Genomic DNA, 17,636 nt, shown 5'->3' on the forward strand with positions numbered 1-17,636 from the left:
AAGAAAAATACGACATTATCCAGTTTTGCGAGGCAAGTCCACTGATGAAGAAAACAGACATAGCTGAGAAGTTGGACATCAAACGGCAGACATTGAACGATATCTTGAAGAATAAGGGCAAGATATTTGGACAAGTGGAGAAGATCGTGAGGCCGGTGGGAAGTGTGAAATGTGTGTCCTTTGAAGATGTCGATGACGTGCTCATCATCTGGTTTCGGCAAATGTCGGCTCAGCCAAATATTCGGTTTCGGCCGATTCGGCAGATACTGTCTTTCGGTGGAGGATTGCCCAGCCAACATCATGGAATACAATGACCGGTTTGAATCCTTTCTCATGCACCAGATGCCCAAGAGTTTGAGGCAGTCAAACATAATGGATTACTTCGCGAAGAAGTAAAGGATCGATCGAGCTTAGTGTTGAAGTCCGATCATGGTTTTATATTGGCTTGTTTTGTACATTACCGCACTCACTTACACATCGGCATTGAGTGGTAATCATCACCACGATGACTGTGTGTCATGTAATTTGTCACCATACCATCACCGATGGTATACGAGTTGTCTTACAGAGTTGTTCATTATCTTTACTTTTGATAAACTGATTCATGAATTCCATCTTTGCTTGATCACGTTCCAACTCATCAACTCACCCCCACCTATGCCCCGAGGATTGTGTTTTCCTTTTGGTACAATTGCCGGCTCTCACACATATGTGTCCAGGCCACGCGCGACTTCATCCTTCACCCCACAGTCATCATGAATGTTCGCATACGCGCAAGTCGTCACATTTCTAAGAAGTCACTTTTTTCTCGGTCTCGATGGTGACGACTTACGCCTAGTCTACTGTATGTATATGTATATATATATATATATATATATATATATATATATATATATATATATATATATATATTACAGTAACTTGAAAAAACTGTGGACATTTTAGTCATTTGCGGGTGTCATTTTAATGAAAAATACGGCTATATAGGGTGGTGTTAGAAATAGTCTGAAAAATCATAGTGGGAATGAGTTATTTTATTGTGGTTGAGTACACCACCCCAAGGCTTAAAAAAACATTCAGTGGCAATTTGTCGTGGGGGGGGTGCATAGTACACTATGTGGGGTGCTGGCCTTATTTATTTGGTCGGCAATAAAAGTTGGCACAAAACTGCACATATGGAACTGCTTCCCCAAGGCAGTCCAATTCCAGTATTCCCTCCAAGGCTTCAAGACAGTAGCTCACCTCCATCTCATGCCATGTTCAATTTCCACCCACAATTTCTTCTTATCTACCCTGTCAACTATCCCTGCACTCGCTCTTCTTGTCATCTGAGTCATCGGGTCTGGCTTTGATTCTCAACTCGATTATAAACTGTCAGATTGGTGCTTTGCAGGTATCGCGTCGTTGAGGGTGTCCTCCCTCAGTCGGCAGTTAGGTTGGGGACCCGTCTGCTCGCTACGATCCCACTGTGCTAATGCTTGTGGCGGTGGACGTTGAAGGTCCACAAAGAGAAGGCCAGTTGTCATCAGCACCTTGAACAAATTCCAAATTGCTGCCCAAATGTTCAGGGGGCACTACATTAGTGCGAACGTTGTTCCTGAGTAATGAAGTAACCAACAGATATAATGTGGAATGGAATGCTGTTCCATTATGCATTTGATAATGTCCACTCATCTTGCCTGCATGCTTCTTCCTCCCTCATTTCCTGTTCATTTGTTGAACTGATTGGTAATTGTCGATTTGTTCCCCATCCATCCCACTGTCAGGATGATAACTTTTTCTCTTAAGTCGTTCTTTTCCATGAGGCTAAATGTGCGCGTGCACTTACTTACGTTCACTGCTCAATCTCAATGCCTGTGCTTGGATTTTAAACTTTCATTACCTCTGCCACCGAAGGTGGATAGAGGTTATGCATTCACCGCTGTTTGTTTTATTTGTATAGGAGCAGGATATCTCAAAACGCTGCGGAAGGATTCGGGAAAAACAGGGTGCACGAGTTGGGTAGGTGACAATAACAAGCCAATTAGATTTTGGTTAAGGTCTGGATGCAGATCCGGCCCATCGGTGGGATACAAAATGTAAACTGTTCGGCCTGGTGGAGGTACGCATTCCACCGAGTGCCGTTCTCGTTGCGTTTTGGATTGTCCTCTGGGTGTTCCAGTCTCGACTCCTGGCTTGTGGCACGGATACCCCAATGTTATCTCTAGGTTAGAGTAAATCCCACAGCCTGTTTGTCTATTTTTCTACTCTCGTTGAAAAAGAATACTTGTCACTTTTTCTTTCATGTGGTTTGTGTACAAATTTCACTATGAACCAAAAAAAAAACCATTCAAACATTTATTTAATCTAAAAAATTTCTTGGTAAAACTTTCCAGCATTCTTGCTACATCGTTTTCCACTTTGATAATGGCATTTTGGTTTGATAAATGCGTCCTGGATAGCAATGGCTATGCATTTGCCGAATGCCTTTATTACCGCTGGTTCTGATGATTACTGCTTTGTATTATTTGACATTCTCAAACCTGTGATTGGGTGTGGGGATAAAAAATATGTTGTTTTGTTTCAATGTTACGATTGGTTGATTAAGATACTGAACTATTGTGTGTGGGTGTGTTAATGAGTCATTTTATAAAACTTGAGATTGTCTGTGTGGTCTTGAGATAATAAAATCCCATTTTGTGCTCTGACGAGGAATTTCATACATGTATGCACGTTGGTGTGGAATCCCAACACAAAATGTCCTTTTATTATTATTATTTTTTATTGTTTTTAATACAATGCGTTTATATTATTATTTGATGACTTGTAACATTTATACATGCAAGATGTTTTTCTCTTCCATTTGGGAGATGCTGCCTTTTAAATAGATAACATTTTGGTTTCAATCACGAGTGTCAAAATCGACGATACAGTGTGGACTGGTGAGGTGGGGCAGGCACATAGATCTACCCCTTCCCTGAAAGTCATTAGTGAATGAGAAAACAGCAAAAATATTTTTTTTGCTTCTTTTTTTCATCCATCACATGGCTGTGGGTTTGCATCCTTTTGACCCTCGCCGAAGGAGAGGGTATTGCGTTTGGGTCCATTTGTTTGTGCGTTTGTCCGCACAGAACTTTCGTGGTTTTCTCCGCAACAGCTTGTTGGATTGAGACAATTTTCACCATTGGAGTCACAATCATATGATGTCACAATCATGTATAATGTTTAAAAAAGATGTTTATTTAATGGCATAATACAGAAAGTGCCTTCGTTATGATGTCACAATTGGATGAGGAGCAGCAGCTGAAATGTGAATCATATCCAGGTTCCTCCTGATGACTTCATATTTACTTTTTGCTTCTTTGGATTCCATCTGATTACTCCAATGCAGGACTGTACATATTTGGTCTTCCATTTGATTTGAAATGAATTTATTTTAATCCCATTCTAAATTCAATTGAATAATGAATAATTAAAAAAGTCATGGGTCAGGGTCAGGTGTCCGATCAAAGCGGGACCCGTATTGGTACCAGGTCATCACTGCCAGCAGTTATAAAGTTGCAGTTCCAATTATGTCTCATTAATAAGGAAATACACCAGTACACAAAAGAAGTCCTGGTGAGGGTCTGCAATCTCTGATTGCTATTTTTCTTGTTTTCTTTTGTTACAGTGCTGCTGATGCAGTGCTCTCTCTACATCCTGGTGTTCACTAAATGGTTAAGGTGGCTAGCTTAAAATCTTAGGGTCTTGAATTTGAGCCCCTGTCATGCTGTTGAAATAACCAGGTGGGTTGATTAACCTGTCATCCTTAAGAGGTCAGCAAAATAAGTACCAGCTTACTGATAACGGGCACTGCATCAGTGGCGCACTTGCACTTCCAGAAAAATGATGCAACTAGCAGCCACAGGCTGCATATGAAACAAGAAGTGCACCTTCTAGGTTAGAGCAGAAATTTGTTGAAGGTGCGGTGATAACTCGCCTACACATCACGGCGGACACCTTTAATATGTGCCTTTTGCTTTCTTGCTTATAAATGAGTGTGTGTGTGTGTGTGTGTGTGTGTGTGTGTGTGTGTGTGTGTGTGTGTGTGTGTGTGTGTGTGTGTGTGTGTTAAATAATTATTTGTTATTTCCTTCTTTGGTCTGACACAGTGTACAAATATAGTTGGATAGGAAGTTGTGCCACATCTGATTTGCTCTGTTAGCCTGTGCTGCACCTATCTATTCTGCTCGGTAGAAGATCACCGGGTGTGGCCACTCTTTATTTGCCGTGCCAATAGAAAGGTATTGCAGAAACATCGAAGCACGTAACCCTGCTGGGCCGGTAGTCGAAATCAAGCGGCTACGGCTGTGTAAGAACTACAGCCCTTTGGACCGTGTGTGGAGTTATCTGGAGTCAGCGACCTCAGGACCGGGTGTTCTGGAGAAACTCGAGTGCTTCCCTCGTGATAAGCCCAAACCCTCAACAATTATATTTCTATATATTACACACATATACTAGCATGGATTGGTTTGCTGCACTCACCTCACCACACGTCGCTACATTGGGACAAACACTGCCACATAATTCAAAACACCTCGCCACCATGTAACCACCACGTTATTAAAAACACCTCACCTCCACATCATTCAAAACAACTCCCACTCTGGAATTCAAAACATCTCACCACACGTCGTGATAGAGAGCTGCTTGTTTTAACTGAGGACAAGTACGTTAGTTGCCATGTCATGATTTACACCAAGCAGAATTCAAACATTTATTTTGCAAATTTAATTGTTATATTCGTGATTAATTACATTTTTATAAGAAATTTAAGGAAGAAAAATTTAATAAAAATGCCCTAAGGACATACACATGGAAGAGCTTATTGTCGTCCAGAAGTTTGGTACGATTTCACAAAAGTTTGATGTGGAGAAAATGAAAACAGCGAAAAAGAACGTCGTCACTTTAGCTCTGTCAGCTGCGGTGGATCGCAGCTCGTCTGTCTGAAGCCAACACCAGGCTATCTACAGTACCGAAGGCACAAGAACATATCCATTAATTTTCCCAAGTCTACCGTACTTTCTGTTCACATGACATTGTCTACACAGAACAGACATTACATTTTTTTGAAATCAAAAAGCAAAAGAAATACACAATCTCAAATGGAGCTTGTGGAAATAATTTAATTTAAAAAAAAATCGAGGAAAACAAGCTGATCTCTTGAGAGTGAATGGGGTAAAGGGAGGGGGGAGAATTTGGGACCATAAGAAGGCCTTTAGATTACATGCTGGATACAGCGACGAACTCCGTGGCCAAAATAAGCGTGCCCGATGCCCCCAAATTGATTGCACAGTTTGAAGAAAGAAAAAACAATGACGGTGTTGCAAAAAATAAATTAGAGTGGAAATGGTTGGAAGAGGGAAAAATACCTGAAGCTTTCCAAATGCTCTCTGACACGTGATTTTATTGTCATCCCCTACCTCGGTCGGTACGCTCGCTCGTAATATGCCCAAAATTCATGCAATCTCAAGGCCTGACAAGGATGTAGCACAGAAACAGACCCACTTTGCTGTGCACAATGTTTTCGCAAGGCATCCTGGGATTCTGCTTGATGCAGGACACCGAGTTGTCGAAAGCACATTGCCAAGATGAACAGCACGTCATAGGGTGGCTGTGCTTGCTCCTCGAGATGGTTTGGTCGTGTCGTAGGCTCGAATGATCTCTGTCTGTGAAAGCACTCCATTCTCCTCTTGTGAGAAGGCGTAACCATCTGCGGAGAGAAAAGAAGGGAGAAAAAAGTTTGTCAAGTGTTGGGAAACATCTCGTGGTGTTCTTGCAAGCTTTTATCGAAGAGGGCATTTTTTCATGCGTGACTTACCTTTGCAATATCTCTTATAATACCAAGCTTGCACACTAAAAACTCGGCTCGCCGTCACACGATCCCTATGAAATTGCTGTGGCACTTAGCGGACATGCCGACAATGTTTGGGAAGTCTTGGCGTTCCATAGTACCACTTGCATTTTGCACAATGCGTATTTTTGTCATTCCCCGTGTACGGTCTGTCGTCTGCTGCCAGCTATGTTGTACTGCTATCCCGTGCATTTGCACGGGTATCGCTGGTATGTCTTATTCTTGAGTATCAAATATCATTCAATAAATCACAGATGTATGACGTGTACTTTATGTTTTATCACTACAATAAATAGCAAGGCACATTTACCAATCCCTGCATGTTGGATTCCATACAAGCCCAGCCTACCTTACAAACAGGGATCTCGTGCCTGTTCCACCTTCGTCCCCATGCATGATGCATTGCAGTTACAAAGGTGTTTTGACGTGATACCTGCTGCATACTTTAATGTTCTTCTTTCGTATGTGGCACATGGCTGTGGGTAGCATCATTTGCTGGGGAGAGGGGGTGGTGGGGTTGACTGGGCTGCTGATGCAGTGCCCCCAGTAAGTTGGAGCAGGAATTTGTAATTTGCTCATGGTGCCAGAGAAAGCTTGCCTACTCTTTGCGAAGGACACCGTTGGATCTTTAACATCCACCAAGTAATGGCGGCAGACAGTACATCCAGCTTAACGTCCATCCGAGGGATGGTGCACACATTGATGCCTCACCTTGCCTGCGAAACACGAGGATGACAGTTTATAGCTGGGTTGGGATTCAAACCCAGCCTAAAGAGCTCAGAGGCAAGTGTGCTCACCTCTAGGTTATCCTACCAGCAAATGGAGGAGCGACAACACAAATCACCCATACACATGCAAACAAATACCTGAGACAACCACGGACTGGATCATACAAACGCAGCTGCTCATCTTCGGGAAAGTGTCATCACTTTACTTCCTCGAGAAACTGGTTTTTGCAGACGCCGTCTTTTGACGTTTCTTTTCCCTTTCCACTCAATGAGGCATGTAAGGGAAAATTTCCTCCTCCTCATGGATGCCAACCAATGGGTTTGTCTGTGCTCTAACCTTTAAATGCTGAACACCAAGGAAGGAAGCAGCACGTACTTTGGTACGAGTCTTTCGTATGACCTCTCAGACTCGATGTATTAGGCTGCAGAGTCTTCAAGCAAATGCTGATTTGCAATGTGGGAAATTGGTACAGATCGTTTCCTGTTTGAGTGTGCTGCCCCATTACTTTTGACCATTATAGTGTTGGCAGCACGTCATCATCTCCATCGTTTGCAGAAATTACAATTACTCGGGAGCACAAATATGTTCTCAGACCCTTTTGTTTTGAGCATAAGAAATGGCACACAGGGCATTATTACTTTTGAAAACACCATTTTGAGATTTATGGGTAAAGCATGTGTACAAACACCAGGAATGTATGGTACAGTGGCTTGCTTTCTCTTCCAATCACTGGAGTGCTGTCCCTTCATGGTTCTATTTGATCCCCTTTAATATACAGTATTGAAATGCAATACTTGTACCATCAGTCTTGATGAGCCTGATTTCTCTGTGGGGGAGGGGGAGTGATTTGCTGTGATGTAGAATGAAGTACTAGTCTTGCTGGTGAAGGCTAGAGTCGATCTGCCTCGACAGACATGTAGAACAATATTGACAGGACATAGATTGAGGTATGCTGACTGCCGTGGGAAGCAACGAGAAGCTGACGTTTCCGGTGTTAACCCTTAGTCGGTGCAAAAAGGATCCTTCGTCGTCGACTCTCTTTTGCTCCGTCAAAGGGTTAATGCCGGAACTGCCCGCTTCTTTCTTTCCATGGCAGTTAGCGTACACACCTCAATGCCCTGTTAATGTAGTCCATTGCCGAAATGTTTGTTTTTTGGTTACTTCCAGATTATTATCCCCACACTTAAAAAAAAAAAAAAAAAAAACAGGGAACATTGTAATTGTAGTCCGTCTGTCCGTCTGTCCGTCACGCCACCTCCTCCTTTATGGTTGTTTGTGCAGAAATTCACCATACTTGGTATTTATGATCAACACATGGCAAGAATCTGTAAGAGCAGTATGATGTTTGCCCCCCCCCCCACGCCCACCCCCCTTGGGAAGGGTCAAAAGGTCAAATACCAAAAAATGCAATTACAGGCACATTTTAAAATATTTTTTCATGAAACTTTGTATAAGCATTCAACATTGGGGGACGCATGAAATATGAAACGATTTTTTTTGGATCTGAATCCCAGTTCATACCCCAGGAGTGGGGACTTACGATCACAGGGATAAAAACTGAAAGAAAAAAAAAATCAACTTAAAATTTCATATTGGGTCATTCCTGGTGAAACTTTTTGCCACCTTCCAACTTTGCTTCAGGTCGGAAGCGTGGGGATTTGCGATTGCGCAGCATCGACTTCTCTCGAGTTTTATAGATAGTTTTGTACTTCACTAGACAAACCTTTCTACTGGTCCTGAGTACGAGAAAAAGTGGAGATTGTTTGTTATATTACCAGCGAGCTGTAACTCACGTTGAAAATCACGCTGGAAGGATTTTGACTGTGGGATGGTGGTGTTTTTCTTGAAGGCGTTTTTCAGCAGCTGCGCCCGTTCTGTAAAACTAGAGATAGATGCAGAATAAAAAGAGATTTAAAAAAAACTGTTGACTTTATAAAAAAGGGGTAAAAAAATCGTTCAGGGTTAAAGGAAAAGACTACTTTTCCTTGCACCGTACAGTTCCAATACCTCATGCCCCAGGCATTCACCTGGGAATCTATTCTCCCTTCAACAATGATATTGAAACTTGCTTCCCATAACATTAATCACGTTAAGTGATAAACTTAACAATGACAACAAATGACAAAGGTCATTGAAATGTTCAGGTGAAAGGGAAGTGATTCCGTCAATATTATTTTGACCACCAATAACGCACTCGCAATGATAATTCCCTTCTTACACCAGGAACACTAAAACTCTCAAAGCAGGTATTCTGAAAGGTTTCCACAAATCTCTCTTTGCATGGAAGGTATAAAATGAGTTTGTAAACTTCAAACACAGTAGAATCTGGGTAATAAGCATATGTGCTTACTTTCCATATGCGCTTACACGTATTCAAAAAGCCATGACATGCGCTTATGATAGTAAATGTTCTACAGATTGGCTGCATATATGTCAGTTTTTACGTCAATTTCAATTGTCCGTACCTCGGAAACAAATACGAAATACACTTTCAGTCCTCGAGCACATATCTGTTTAAACTCCGCGACAAGTTTGTTTTCCATGTCCAGGTAAAAGGCCCGTCTTCCGCGCCCTATCTTCTTCGAACCTTTCTCACTCTGAACAATTATTTCCTCATTCTTCACTCGTGTTTAGTCCCAATTTACTTTACGTCTCTTACTGGTTGTTATAAGAGTTGTAAAAGGCGATAATCTCAATGTTATTTTCACGGGTATATCATCGACACTTCACTGGCGTGTCCCATTCGTGATGAAAAACCTTCTTTTAAGACCATTTTTTATAAAGGGTCGTAAGACACCCTTTCTACGACCTTTTATGAACAACGTTGCTTTAAACATACAACACTTTTAAGTACCAGTACCAGACATGAAATAAATTCAGGCTTAAAGTTTATGTGTCCTGACCACTTCCAAAGCTTTTGTTAGCCAAAGCTGACCAAGGCAAAATCTCGGGTGGCTCCAAATCTAGAATTGTTCGGAATACATTATTCTACATGTGTACCAATTTTGGTGCTTTTATGCAAATTTGAACAATTGGTTTGCTATGCTGCAGTACTAACTGTGAAGCATGGTGGTGGCAGCATCATGGTATGAGGATATTTCTCAGCAGGGACTGGGGCACTTCTCAGGATAGAATGGAAAAGGGATGGAGCAAAATACAGAAAAATCCTAGAGGAAAACCTGCTGCCCTCTGTAAGAAAGCTGAAATTGGGACGGAAGTTCACCTTTCAGCATGACAACGACTGACACACACAGCCAAAGCTACACTGGAGTGGCTAAGGAACAAAAACAAAATGATAAATGTCCCTGAGTGGCCCAGTCAGAGCCCCGACCTAAATCCAATTGAAAATCTGTGACGTGACTTGAAGATTGCTGTCCATCAATACTCCCCATGTGACTTGACTGAGCTTGAACCGTTTTGTGCAGAAGAATGGGCAAATATTGTCCCTTCATGGTGTGCAAAATTGGTAGAGACTTATCACAACAGGCTCACAGCTGTCATTGATATCAAAGGTGCTTCCACCAAGTATTAACTCAAGGAGTGTGGACACTTATCCAACCAAGATATTCTCGTTTTGTATTTTTTATGTATTTTCTGAAATTTGTAGAATTTGATTTTCACTTGGAATTTGTGGGTCAAGATGTGCAAATAAAAGGTGGAAAGTCTGATTTAATGCAATTTATTTCCAGGTTGTAAGGCAACAAAAGGTTAAATTTTTGAAAGGGAGTGCACTGTACTTGCTGTATGTATGTGATTTACAAGAATAAGTGGAAGCAAAAGATTTTTGGTGCTCTACTAACCTTTTGCTCACTACATTGGAAATGATCTTTCCATATCGACCTTGCATGATGGGCTGTGGCTCCTGAATTTTCTCGGCGAAGGATGGACAGTACATCCCCCGCAGACTGTAGGCAGAAGTTGGAAGGGCATTACTAAACGTCGTTTATCCTTGCATGATTTACACTGACCTCGGAGATGTACAAATCAACACAGTGTTTGGGATTTTAACTTGGAATCCCATCATCATTCGCTACATTTTCAGATGGGAACGCACGTTAGGATATGATCCTCAAAATGGGAATAGCACATGTGGCAGATTCAAACCATGTTACAACTCAGAATTAATTTTGCAGGTCTTTGCTTTTGGTTCCTATGGTGACAAAGCATCTGAGGGGTAGTATAGGGGCTGGTTGAGTAGGAAATGAAATTGGTAATTATAATACTCACATCTTCCACATTGTGTCTGGAATTAGGCAGGTGATTGGAATCAACAGGAGAAAAACCCAGAAGGGTAAACACCCATACATCATTCTGGCCTGCAGGCATCGGGAGGCAGAAATGAATCGGTCAAGAAACTTTTTTTTCTCCCATCATTGACCTGCATCCTCAACCAATGTCCCACTGACCTGACCCTGCATGTTTGGAGCAATTGGGATGATGGGCCACAGAAGGGAGTAGAACCCAAAGAAGACCATCCATAGAGCCATGCTCCCCCAGACTGCCAAGTGGCTCAACTGGAAGGTACACACACGAGAGTTATTCTTGTACAGAAGTGTTATTCAGACAATTCTTGGGGAACTACCTTGCATATTCCCCTTTCCCTCTCCCTCGTTTATGTATTAGTATACTTTAATTTTTTTTTATACTCCAATGAGGTTGGTTGATCCCAGTGTTATGATTCAAAAACTACCATGGACTGCTTTTACAGTACAACTGCATTCATTTTCGTCCATAAGATGGCTTACGCGAGTCCATGCTGTAGTCTCCAGCCCAGCCTTGAGACAAACCGTGATGACCACCAGCTGTGAAGGCAGCGTTGGATTATCCACTTATTCCACTGTGTCAATTTATTATTTTGCACAAAGTTATTCTTTATGACTTGTAGCAAGTGATGAATATGTCTCTCACCAAAGAGTTTCCTGATAGGAAGAGTTTGGGCTGAAATTGTTGAGTTGGCACTGCAGGTGTAGTTTAAAAAGTGGTAATAGATTGTACATGCTGCACACCTCCCTTCCCTTAATCTTCCTAAACTCCTTCTCCCCACCTGCACAACTGCTTCCTTGCTCTTTTACTTCCCCTTTACTTGCATTTTCTCTCCATCCCTTCTTCTCAATTTTTTTTTACAACTTGCTTTGCCACCGTTCTCGTTAAGTACATCATATTGCCTAATGAGAAACGGCTGTCCTTGAATCACTACTACCTTGTACAAGTCTGGAGACGGCAATGGTTCACGAGCGGTATTTGACGATGTAGATTGTTTCAGAAGTCAAGGATGAGACAATGTGATAATTTTTGACCAAGTTAAAAAATGATCAACAAGATGTGGTACGAGTGACAGGTTATTAGCTGCAAAATGTCGAAAACCCAGTTTCGTTCAACAGCTTTGAAAATTTGACCTTTGCATAACATTTAAAGGTCACAAAACAATGTTGTGGACATTAAAATAAGGAAACAGGATACATGCTATAGCTTATTGGAGTTAGTTCGTCGAAGAAGGTCGAAAACCCGGTTCGATTCCCACAACTTTGAAAATTTGACCTTTGTGAACTTTAAAGGTCAAAGGTCAAGGATTATGACCTTTGGTGCAAAACTTCCTCTGGAACATTCCAGGAACAATACAACGTCATATAGGCTATATGGCATTTCGGAGTCTGGGCGGTCGTATGATTTTTATGTCAAAATTCGCAATTTTCTAAGTTCATGGCCTTGACCTTGGGATGAAAATGAAAAATCGAGTTCCGTGGGGCTACGCAGGTGCTATTGGGCTAACCAAATACCGAAACCCCTGCCAGATTCGACAAACCCCCTCGGAGATATATGGATTTTTATGTCAAAATTCGCAATTTTCTAAGTTTGCGACCTTGTGACCTGTGTCAGGTCAGGTAAGATCTGTGACCTGCTACAGGTACCATGTAAACCTGTACTAACCTGTTCCATGGTCAGGTTGTCGGCAACTAAACCGTCTCCCCCACCAGATTTTCTGGTGAGGAGGGTGTTTGGAAATGGACACCTAGCAGGATTAAAAACAAAACCTGTCAAAGGGCGGAGGAGCTCCTTGTGAGCCAACGGCCATCCATATCCAGTGCCCAACTGTGTCTGCGGACGTCCTCCTGCAGTTGGGTTACTTTTTTATTCGGACGTTGGTGGCAGGATTTGCACTCCGGCCACCGTAAAACCCTTCATGCCGCAAAACACAAAAACGCAAAACAATCTGAAAACCCACTCCGTGGGAGTACCTCCTGTGCAGCTTCTCTTTGCAGGGCAGCTCACCGGATGACGGCATTGGGGCAAAGCCTTCGGGACCCCAAATCTTTGATGATAGGAGGGAAACCACGGGGTAACATCCCTGGGTCAGATTGCGGGAGAGTGTGTCGGAGTGGTGCTGAGGTGTCGTCCACCAGACAGCGGTCTCCTTGGGTTAACCTGAGGCAGTCCCTTCGGGTGGGTGCCTGGAATGTCCTATCCCTAAGAGAGGATGATCACCTGTCTCTGTTATCATCTGAGCTCAAGGGTTTGGACATCGGGATTGTAGCTCTCTCTGAGGTTCGGAGACCGGATTGCGGCGAGATAATGGTGGGTGGTTACACCTACTATTGGTCTGGTCGCTCTGATGGTTACCATACCCAAGGAGTTGCAGTAGCTGTGTCCAATAAGCTGACCCCAATGATAATTGAGGTAACACCGGTCAACGAGCATATTATGAGATTAAGGATTCGTCACTCCTTAGGTGTCATTTCCCTGGTCTCTGTTTATGCTCCGACTGAGGCGAGTGATCTCACCGTGAAGGATGCATTGTACGCCACGCTCAAGTCTGTGGTTGATCCGTTCCCCAGACGAGATACACTTCAAGTCTTGGGGGATTTGAATGCATCGACTGGAACTGATAGGGATGGTTATGAGGTGTGTGTTGGTCCCCATGGGTTAGGAACTATGAACCAGAATAGCACCAAGTTCCTTGACTTTGCAAGAAGTCATGGACTTAAGGTGGCTGGTTCATGGTTTCAGCGTCCACAAGCTCATCGCCGGACTTGGTATTCCAACGCTGGCGATGCGGCAAAGGAGATTGACCATGTCCTCGTTGACGGTCGTTGGAGGATGATCCAGAACTGCAGGGGCTACCGGAGTGCTCAGTTCCTCAATACTGACCACAGGCTTGTTGTAGCAACGCTAAAGCTGCACCTTAAATCCTGGAGAATGGCACCATCCCAGCCTCGGCTGGATGTTGGCAAGCACAGGGATGGGAGAGTAGCTGAGGAGTTTCCGAACAGGCTGAGTGGACAATTGGGGGTCTGGGTGCTTTGGGGGGGTCCTGAAGAGTTGTGGAGTGCCTTCAAGACCACCGTCCTTGATGTTGCCAGTGGATGTCTTGGAACTCACCGCAGGGCAAAGAAGAATTTTGTCTCAAGGGACACTGGGCACCATTGACCAGAGTCGCAGGGCCAGGCTGAATGGCAGAGCTGAGCTGTTCAGGGAGCTGAGGCATAAAACTGTACGTGCACTGAGGGTGGACAAGGGGGCCTATGTGCGAGGAATCTGTGAGGGGGTAGAGCATCACCTGTGGACAGGTGATTCTCGTCCCGCTTTCAGGGGAATTTGCGCATTGCGTTCATCCAAGCCCATCCCTCGGCGCACTGCAGTTAGAGCAGAGAGTGGTAGGCTCTTGACAGAGGAGTCTGAAGTGAAGGCCCGCTGGGCCCGGTTACTTTGAGGGGTTGTACCAGGCTATCCTCCAGCTGTCGAGTTGGACGTCAAGGGTGTTACAATCCCTCTTGCTGACCCTCGAATCAACTGTGGTCCACCTTTGCTTGTGGAAACAGGCTGCGGTGAACCACTTGAAACGGGGCAAAGCTCCAGGGATCTGTGGCATCCATGCTGAACTTCTCAAGACTGGTGGAAATGCTGCACTCGTGTCGTTGCATGCAGTTTTGTGCTCTGCCTGGAACACAGGCATCATCCCAACTGATTGGAAGAGGGGCCTTGTTGTTCCTCTCTGGAAAGGGAAGGGTGATCGCCACGACTGCAACAACTACCGAGGGGTGACGCTGTTCTCAGTGCCAGGCAAGGTCTTTGCTCGGATAATTCTTGATAGGGTTCGCCACCATCTGCTTGAGCACCAGCATCCAGAGCAGTCAGGTTTTACACCAAAGAGGTCAACGATTGACCGTATCCTTGCTCTTCGTGTCCTCACCGAACGCAGACGAGAGTTTCGGCATGGCCTGCTTGCAGCCTATGTTGATCTCTGTAAAGCGTTCGATTCAGTGAATTGGCATGTCCTCTGGAGGATTCTTGGTCTTCATGGGGTGCCACCAAAACTGATCGATCTGATGTCTGAACTCTACTCTGGTACTGAGAGTGCTGTGAAATGTGGTGGTCCCATCTCTGACTTATTTCCAGTTGTTACTGGAGTTCGTCAGGGGTGTGTATTGGCCCCCACACTTTTCAGCACTTGTATGGACTGGATTTTAGGGAGGATGTCGGAGAGATCAAGCTGCGGTGCAACGTTTGGGAATGTCAAGATCTCGGACCTTGATTTTGCAGATGATGCAGTCATCTTTGCGGAGACTTTAGATATCCTTTTGGGGACCCTCGAGGTGCTGAATGAGGAGTCGGAGCCGCTGGGATTGCGGGTTTCTTGGGTCAAAACTAAGATCCAGGCTTTCGGTGACATCTTGGATGCTGCTGTCCTGTCTGTGTCTGTTTGTGGTGAGGATGTTGAGGTCGTGGAGAGATTCACTTACCTTGGCAGTGATATTCATGTCTGCTGGCTGTGAGTCAGAGGTCAATAGACGTCTGGGTCAGGCCTGGGGAGTCATGGATTCACTGGATCATGGGGTGTGGCGCTGCCGGTACCTGTGCGGGAGGACGAAAGTCCGAGTCTTCAGGTCCTTGGTACTTCCAGTCCTGCTCTATGGATGCGAGACTTGGACTCTGACCAAGGATCTGAAACGGAGACTTAATTCCTTTGGTAGCAGGTCTCTTCGGAGAATCCTTGGCTATCGCTGGTCGGATTTTTTGTCCAACGAGCGGTTGCTGAGAGAGACTCTGATGAGATTTGTTACCTGCATAGTCCGTGAGCGTCAGTTGCGGTTGTATGGACATGTGGCTCGTTTTCCTGACGCTGATCCTGCTCACCCAGATTCTCTCAGCGAGGGAGTATCATGAGTGGAGGAGGCATGTGGGCCGACCACGTGCCTCGAGGTTGCAGCAGGTTGACCATCATCTCAAGGAGATGGGGATGGGCCTGGCATCTGCCTGGGGGATGGACAGACGGAGGCCCCTGGAGTACCGGCGGAAAGTGGACGCAGCGACACGCTGTTCTGGCACATGCTCCCATACCTGACCTGACCTGACCTTGACCTTGGAACGAAAATGAAAAAAAATCGAGCTCCGTGGGGCTATGCAGGTGCCATTGGGCTAACCAAATACTGAAACCCCTGCCAGATTCGACAAACCCCTCAGAGAAGATGGATTTTTAAGTCAAAATTCGCAATTTTCTACGTTCGTGACCTTGTGACCTTGACTTTGGGACGAAGATGAAAAATAGAGCTCCGTGGGGCAATGCAGGTGCCATTGGGCTAACCAAATACCGAAAGCATTGCCAGATTCGTCAAACCCCCTCGGAGAAGAACCAAATTGAAATCGGCTTCCCCCTAAAAACACAAGTTTTTTGGGCGTGGCTCCGCCCATAATGGGCGCAGCCACGCCCATTCTGAGGAAAACACAACTATATCATGATATAAACCTCCCAACAAAACTTTATCAGGATCGGATCAAAACCCACGGAGCTATGCTCGGGACAGACATACAGACAAGCAGGTAGGCAGACATGGGTAGTCGACTACCCAATAGAACCTGATGCGATGGGCTCGTTCGATGGGGAATGACCTGAGGATTAAGCACAAGAAAATTCATGATTCGAGCTTCAAGTGTTAATGCTGCAGATTGTATTTTCGTTAAAATACCCCCACATTTAGAGGTTTTTTGGCCGTTGCTTGGCAACGGAGGGGTCCATCGCAACGTTTTTTTCTCACACATAACTAGGACATAACATGAACCTACCACACCAGTTTCATATATATCTGACTCATAGTCTCTGAGATATAACGAACTTCGTTTTTTTAAATTGTTTTCGACCAGGGTTCATTCAAAGTCTATCTTCTCCGACAGTTTTCATAGGATCCGGCTGGAAATTTATGACAATATGGCTGAATGTACTGCCCACAGTCGCTCGTGGCCCGATTTTTGATTTTCGAAAAAATAATTTTTTAATGATTTTTAAAAAATTTCAAAGTCCCGTTGCTCGGCAACGGTAGTGTCCATAGCAACAGTTCTCATTTGCACACAACTAGGTCATGGACAACTAGAACCTACCCACCAAGTTTCATCGAAATCACCATTGTATTAATGGAGCACTGGACCGAACAGACAGAGAGACAGACAGACAAACATATCGACAAAAAACTGATAATAAGGGTAGAACAAATTTCAAAAAAAAAATTTTTTTTTAGTTTTTTTTTTTTTCCGACTGGATCGACTTCCCAACAGACACACACCAATAACGAATATAGTGGTCACTTACTTTTTCCTGAACCAATAATGCGAAATGCACCTGCCCCCATGTGGTAAGAGACAACACCTCGTGGTATGCTGGTGAGAGTAGTTTGGACCATTATTCTTCTTGCGTACAACAGCTTGGCAGCTGAGTAGCCATCAGTAGGGTGAGTATACTGATTCTGGCTCACTTTTCCCCCATGTAAGTGAATGGGGGATTTTCAGCGATTCATTTTTTTTTCCCTAAAAAATAAACCCCCTTTTTAGCCCAAGGTATATTTATTTGTCTCCCCTTTTAACCAAGGGGCACTCCATTCAAATAACCAATGCAACAAGAAAAAGATTTGTTCAAGTCGCAAAGTAGTAATGCAATTTGTAAAAGGTGATTCTGAAGAAATATCTGAAACATGTAAGCCTCGGGGCACCCTTTTTCAAATAACCAATGCATATTGTTTAGCTCACTCATTGAACCTATAAAGATTTG

At 44.0% G+C, this 17,636-nt stretch overlaps 1 protein-coding gene across 5 annotated transcripts in view; it reads right to left on the minus strand.

Annotated features, from left to right (window-relative positions):
- Positions 1-5,126: 5,126 nt before the first annotated feature.
- The window catches only part of LOC147011072 (phospholipid-transporting ATPase IB-like), a 169,486-nt gene continuing 156,976 nt past the window's right edge, over positions 5,127-17,636 (minus strand). For all 5 annotated transcript variants that reach the window (XM_085859049.1, XM_085859051.1, XM_085859047.1 and 2 more), the window contains 6 exons: positions 11,347-11,403; positions 11,008-11,115; positions 10,829-10,917; positions 10,402-10,506; positions 8,395-8,483; positions 5,127-5,731 (listed from right to left, as the gene is read on the minus strand). In XM_085859049.1, the coding sequence (XP_085715175.1) occupies positions 5,622-5,731; positions 8,395-8,483; positions 10,402-10,506; positions 10,829-10,917; positions 11,008-11,115; positions 11,347-11,403 (558 nt within the window). In that variant the 3' untranslated portion in view covers positions 5,127-5,621. The remainder of the gene's footprint in view (positions 5,732-8,394; positions 8,484-10,401; positions 10,507-10,828; positions 10,918-11,007; positions 11,116-11,346; positions 11,404-17,636) is intronic.

Source organism: Eptatretus burgeri, chromosome 16, assembly GCF_056783735.1.
Source record: "Eptatretus burgeri isolate ZD-2024b chromosome 16, Ebu_testis_v1, whole genome shotgun sequence".
NCBI classification, from domain to species: Eukaryota; Metazoa; Chordata; class Myxini; order Myxiniformes; family Myxinidae; genus Eptatretus; species Eptatretus burgeri.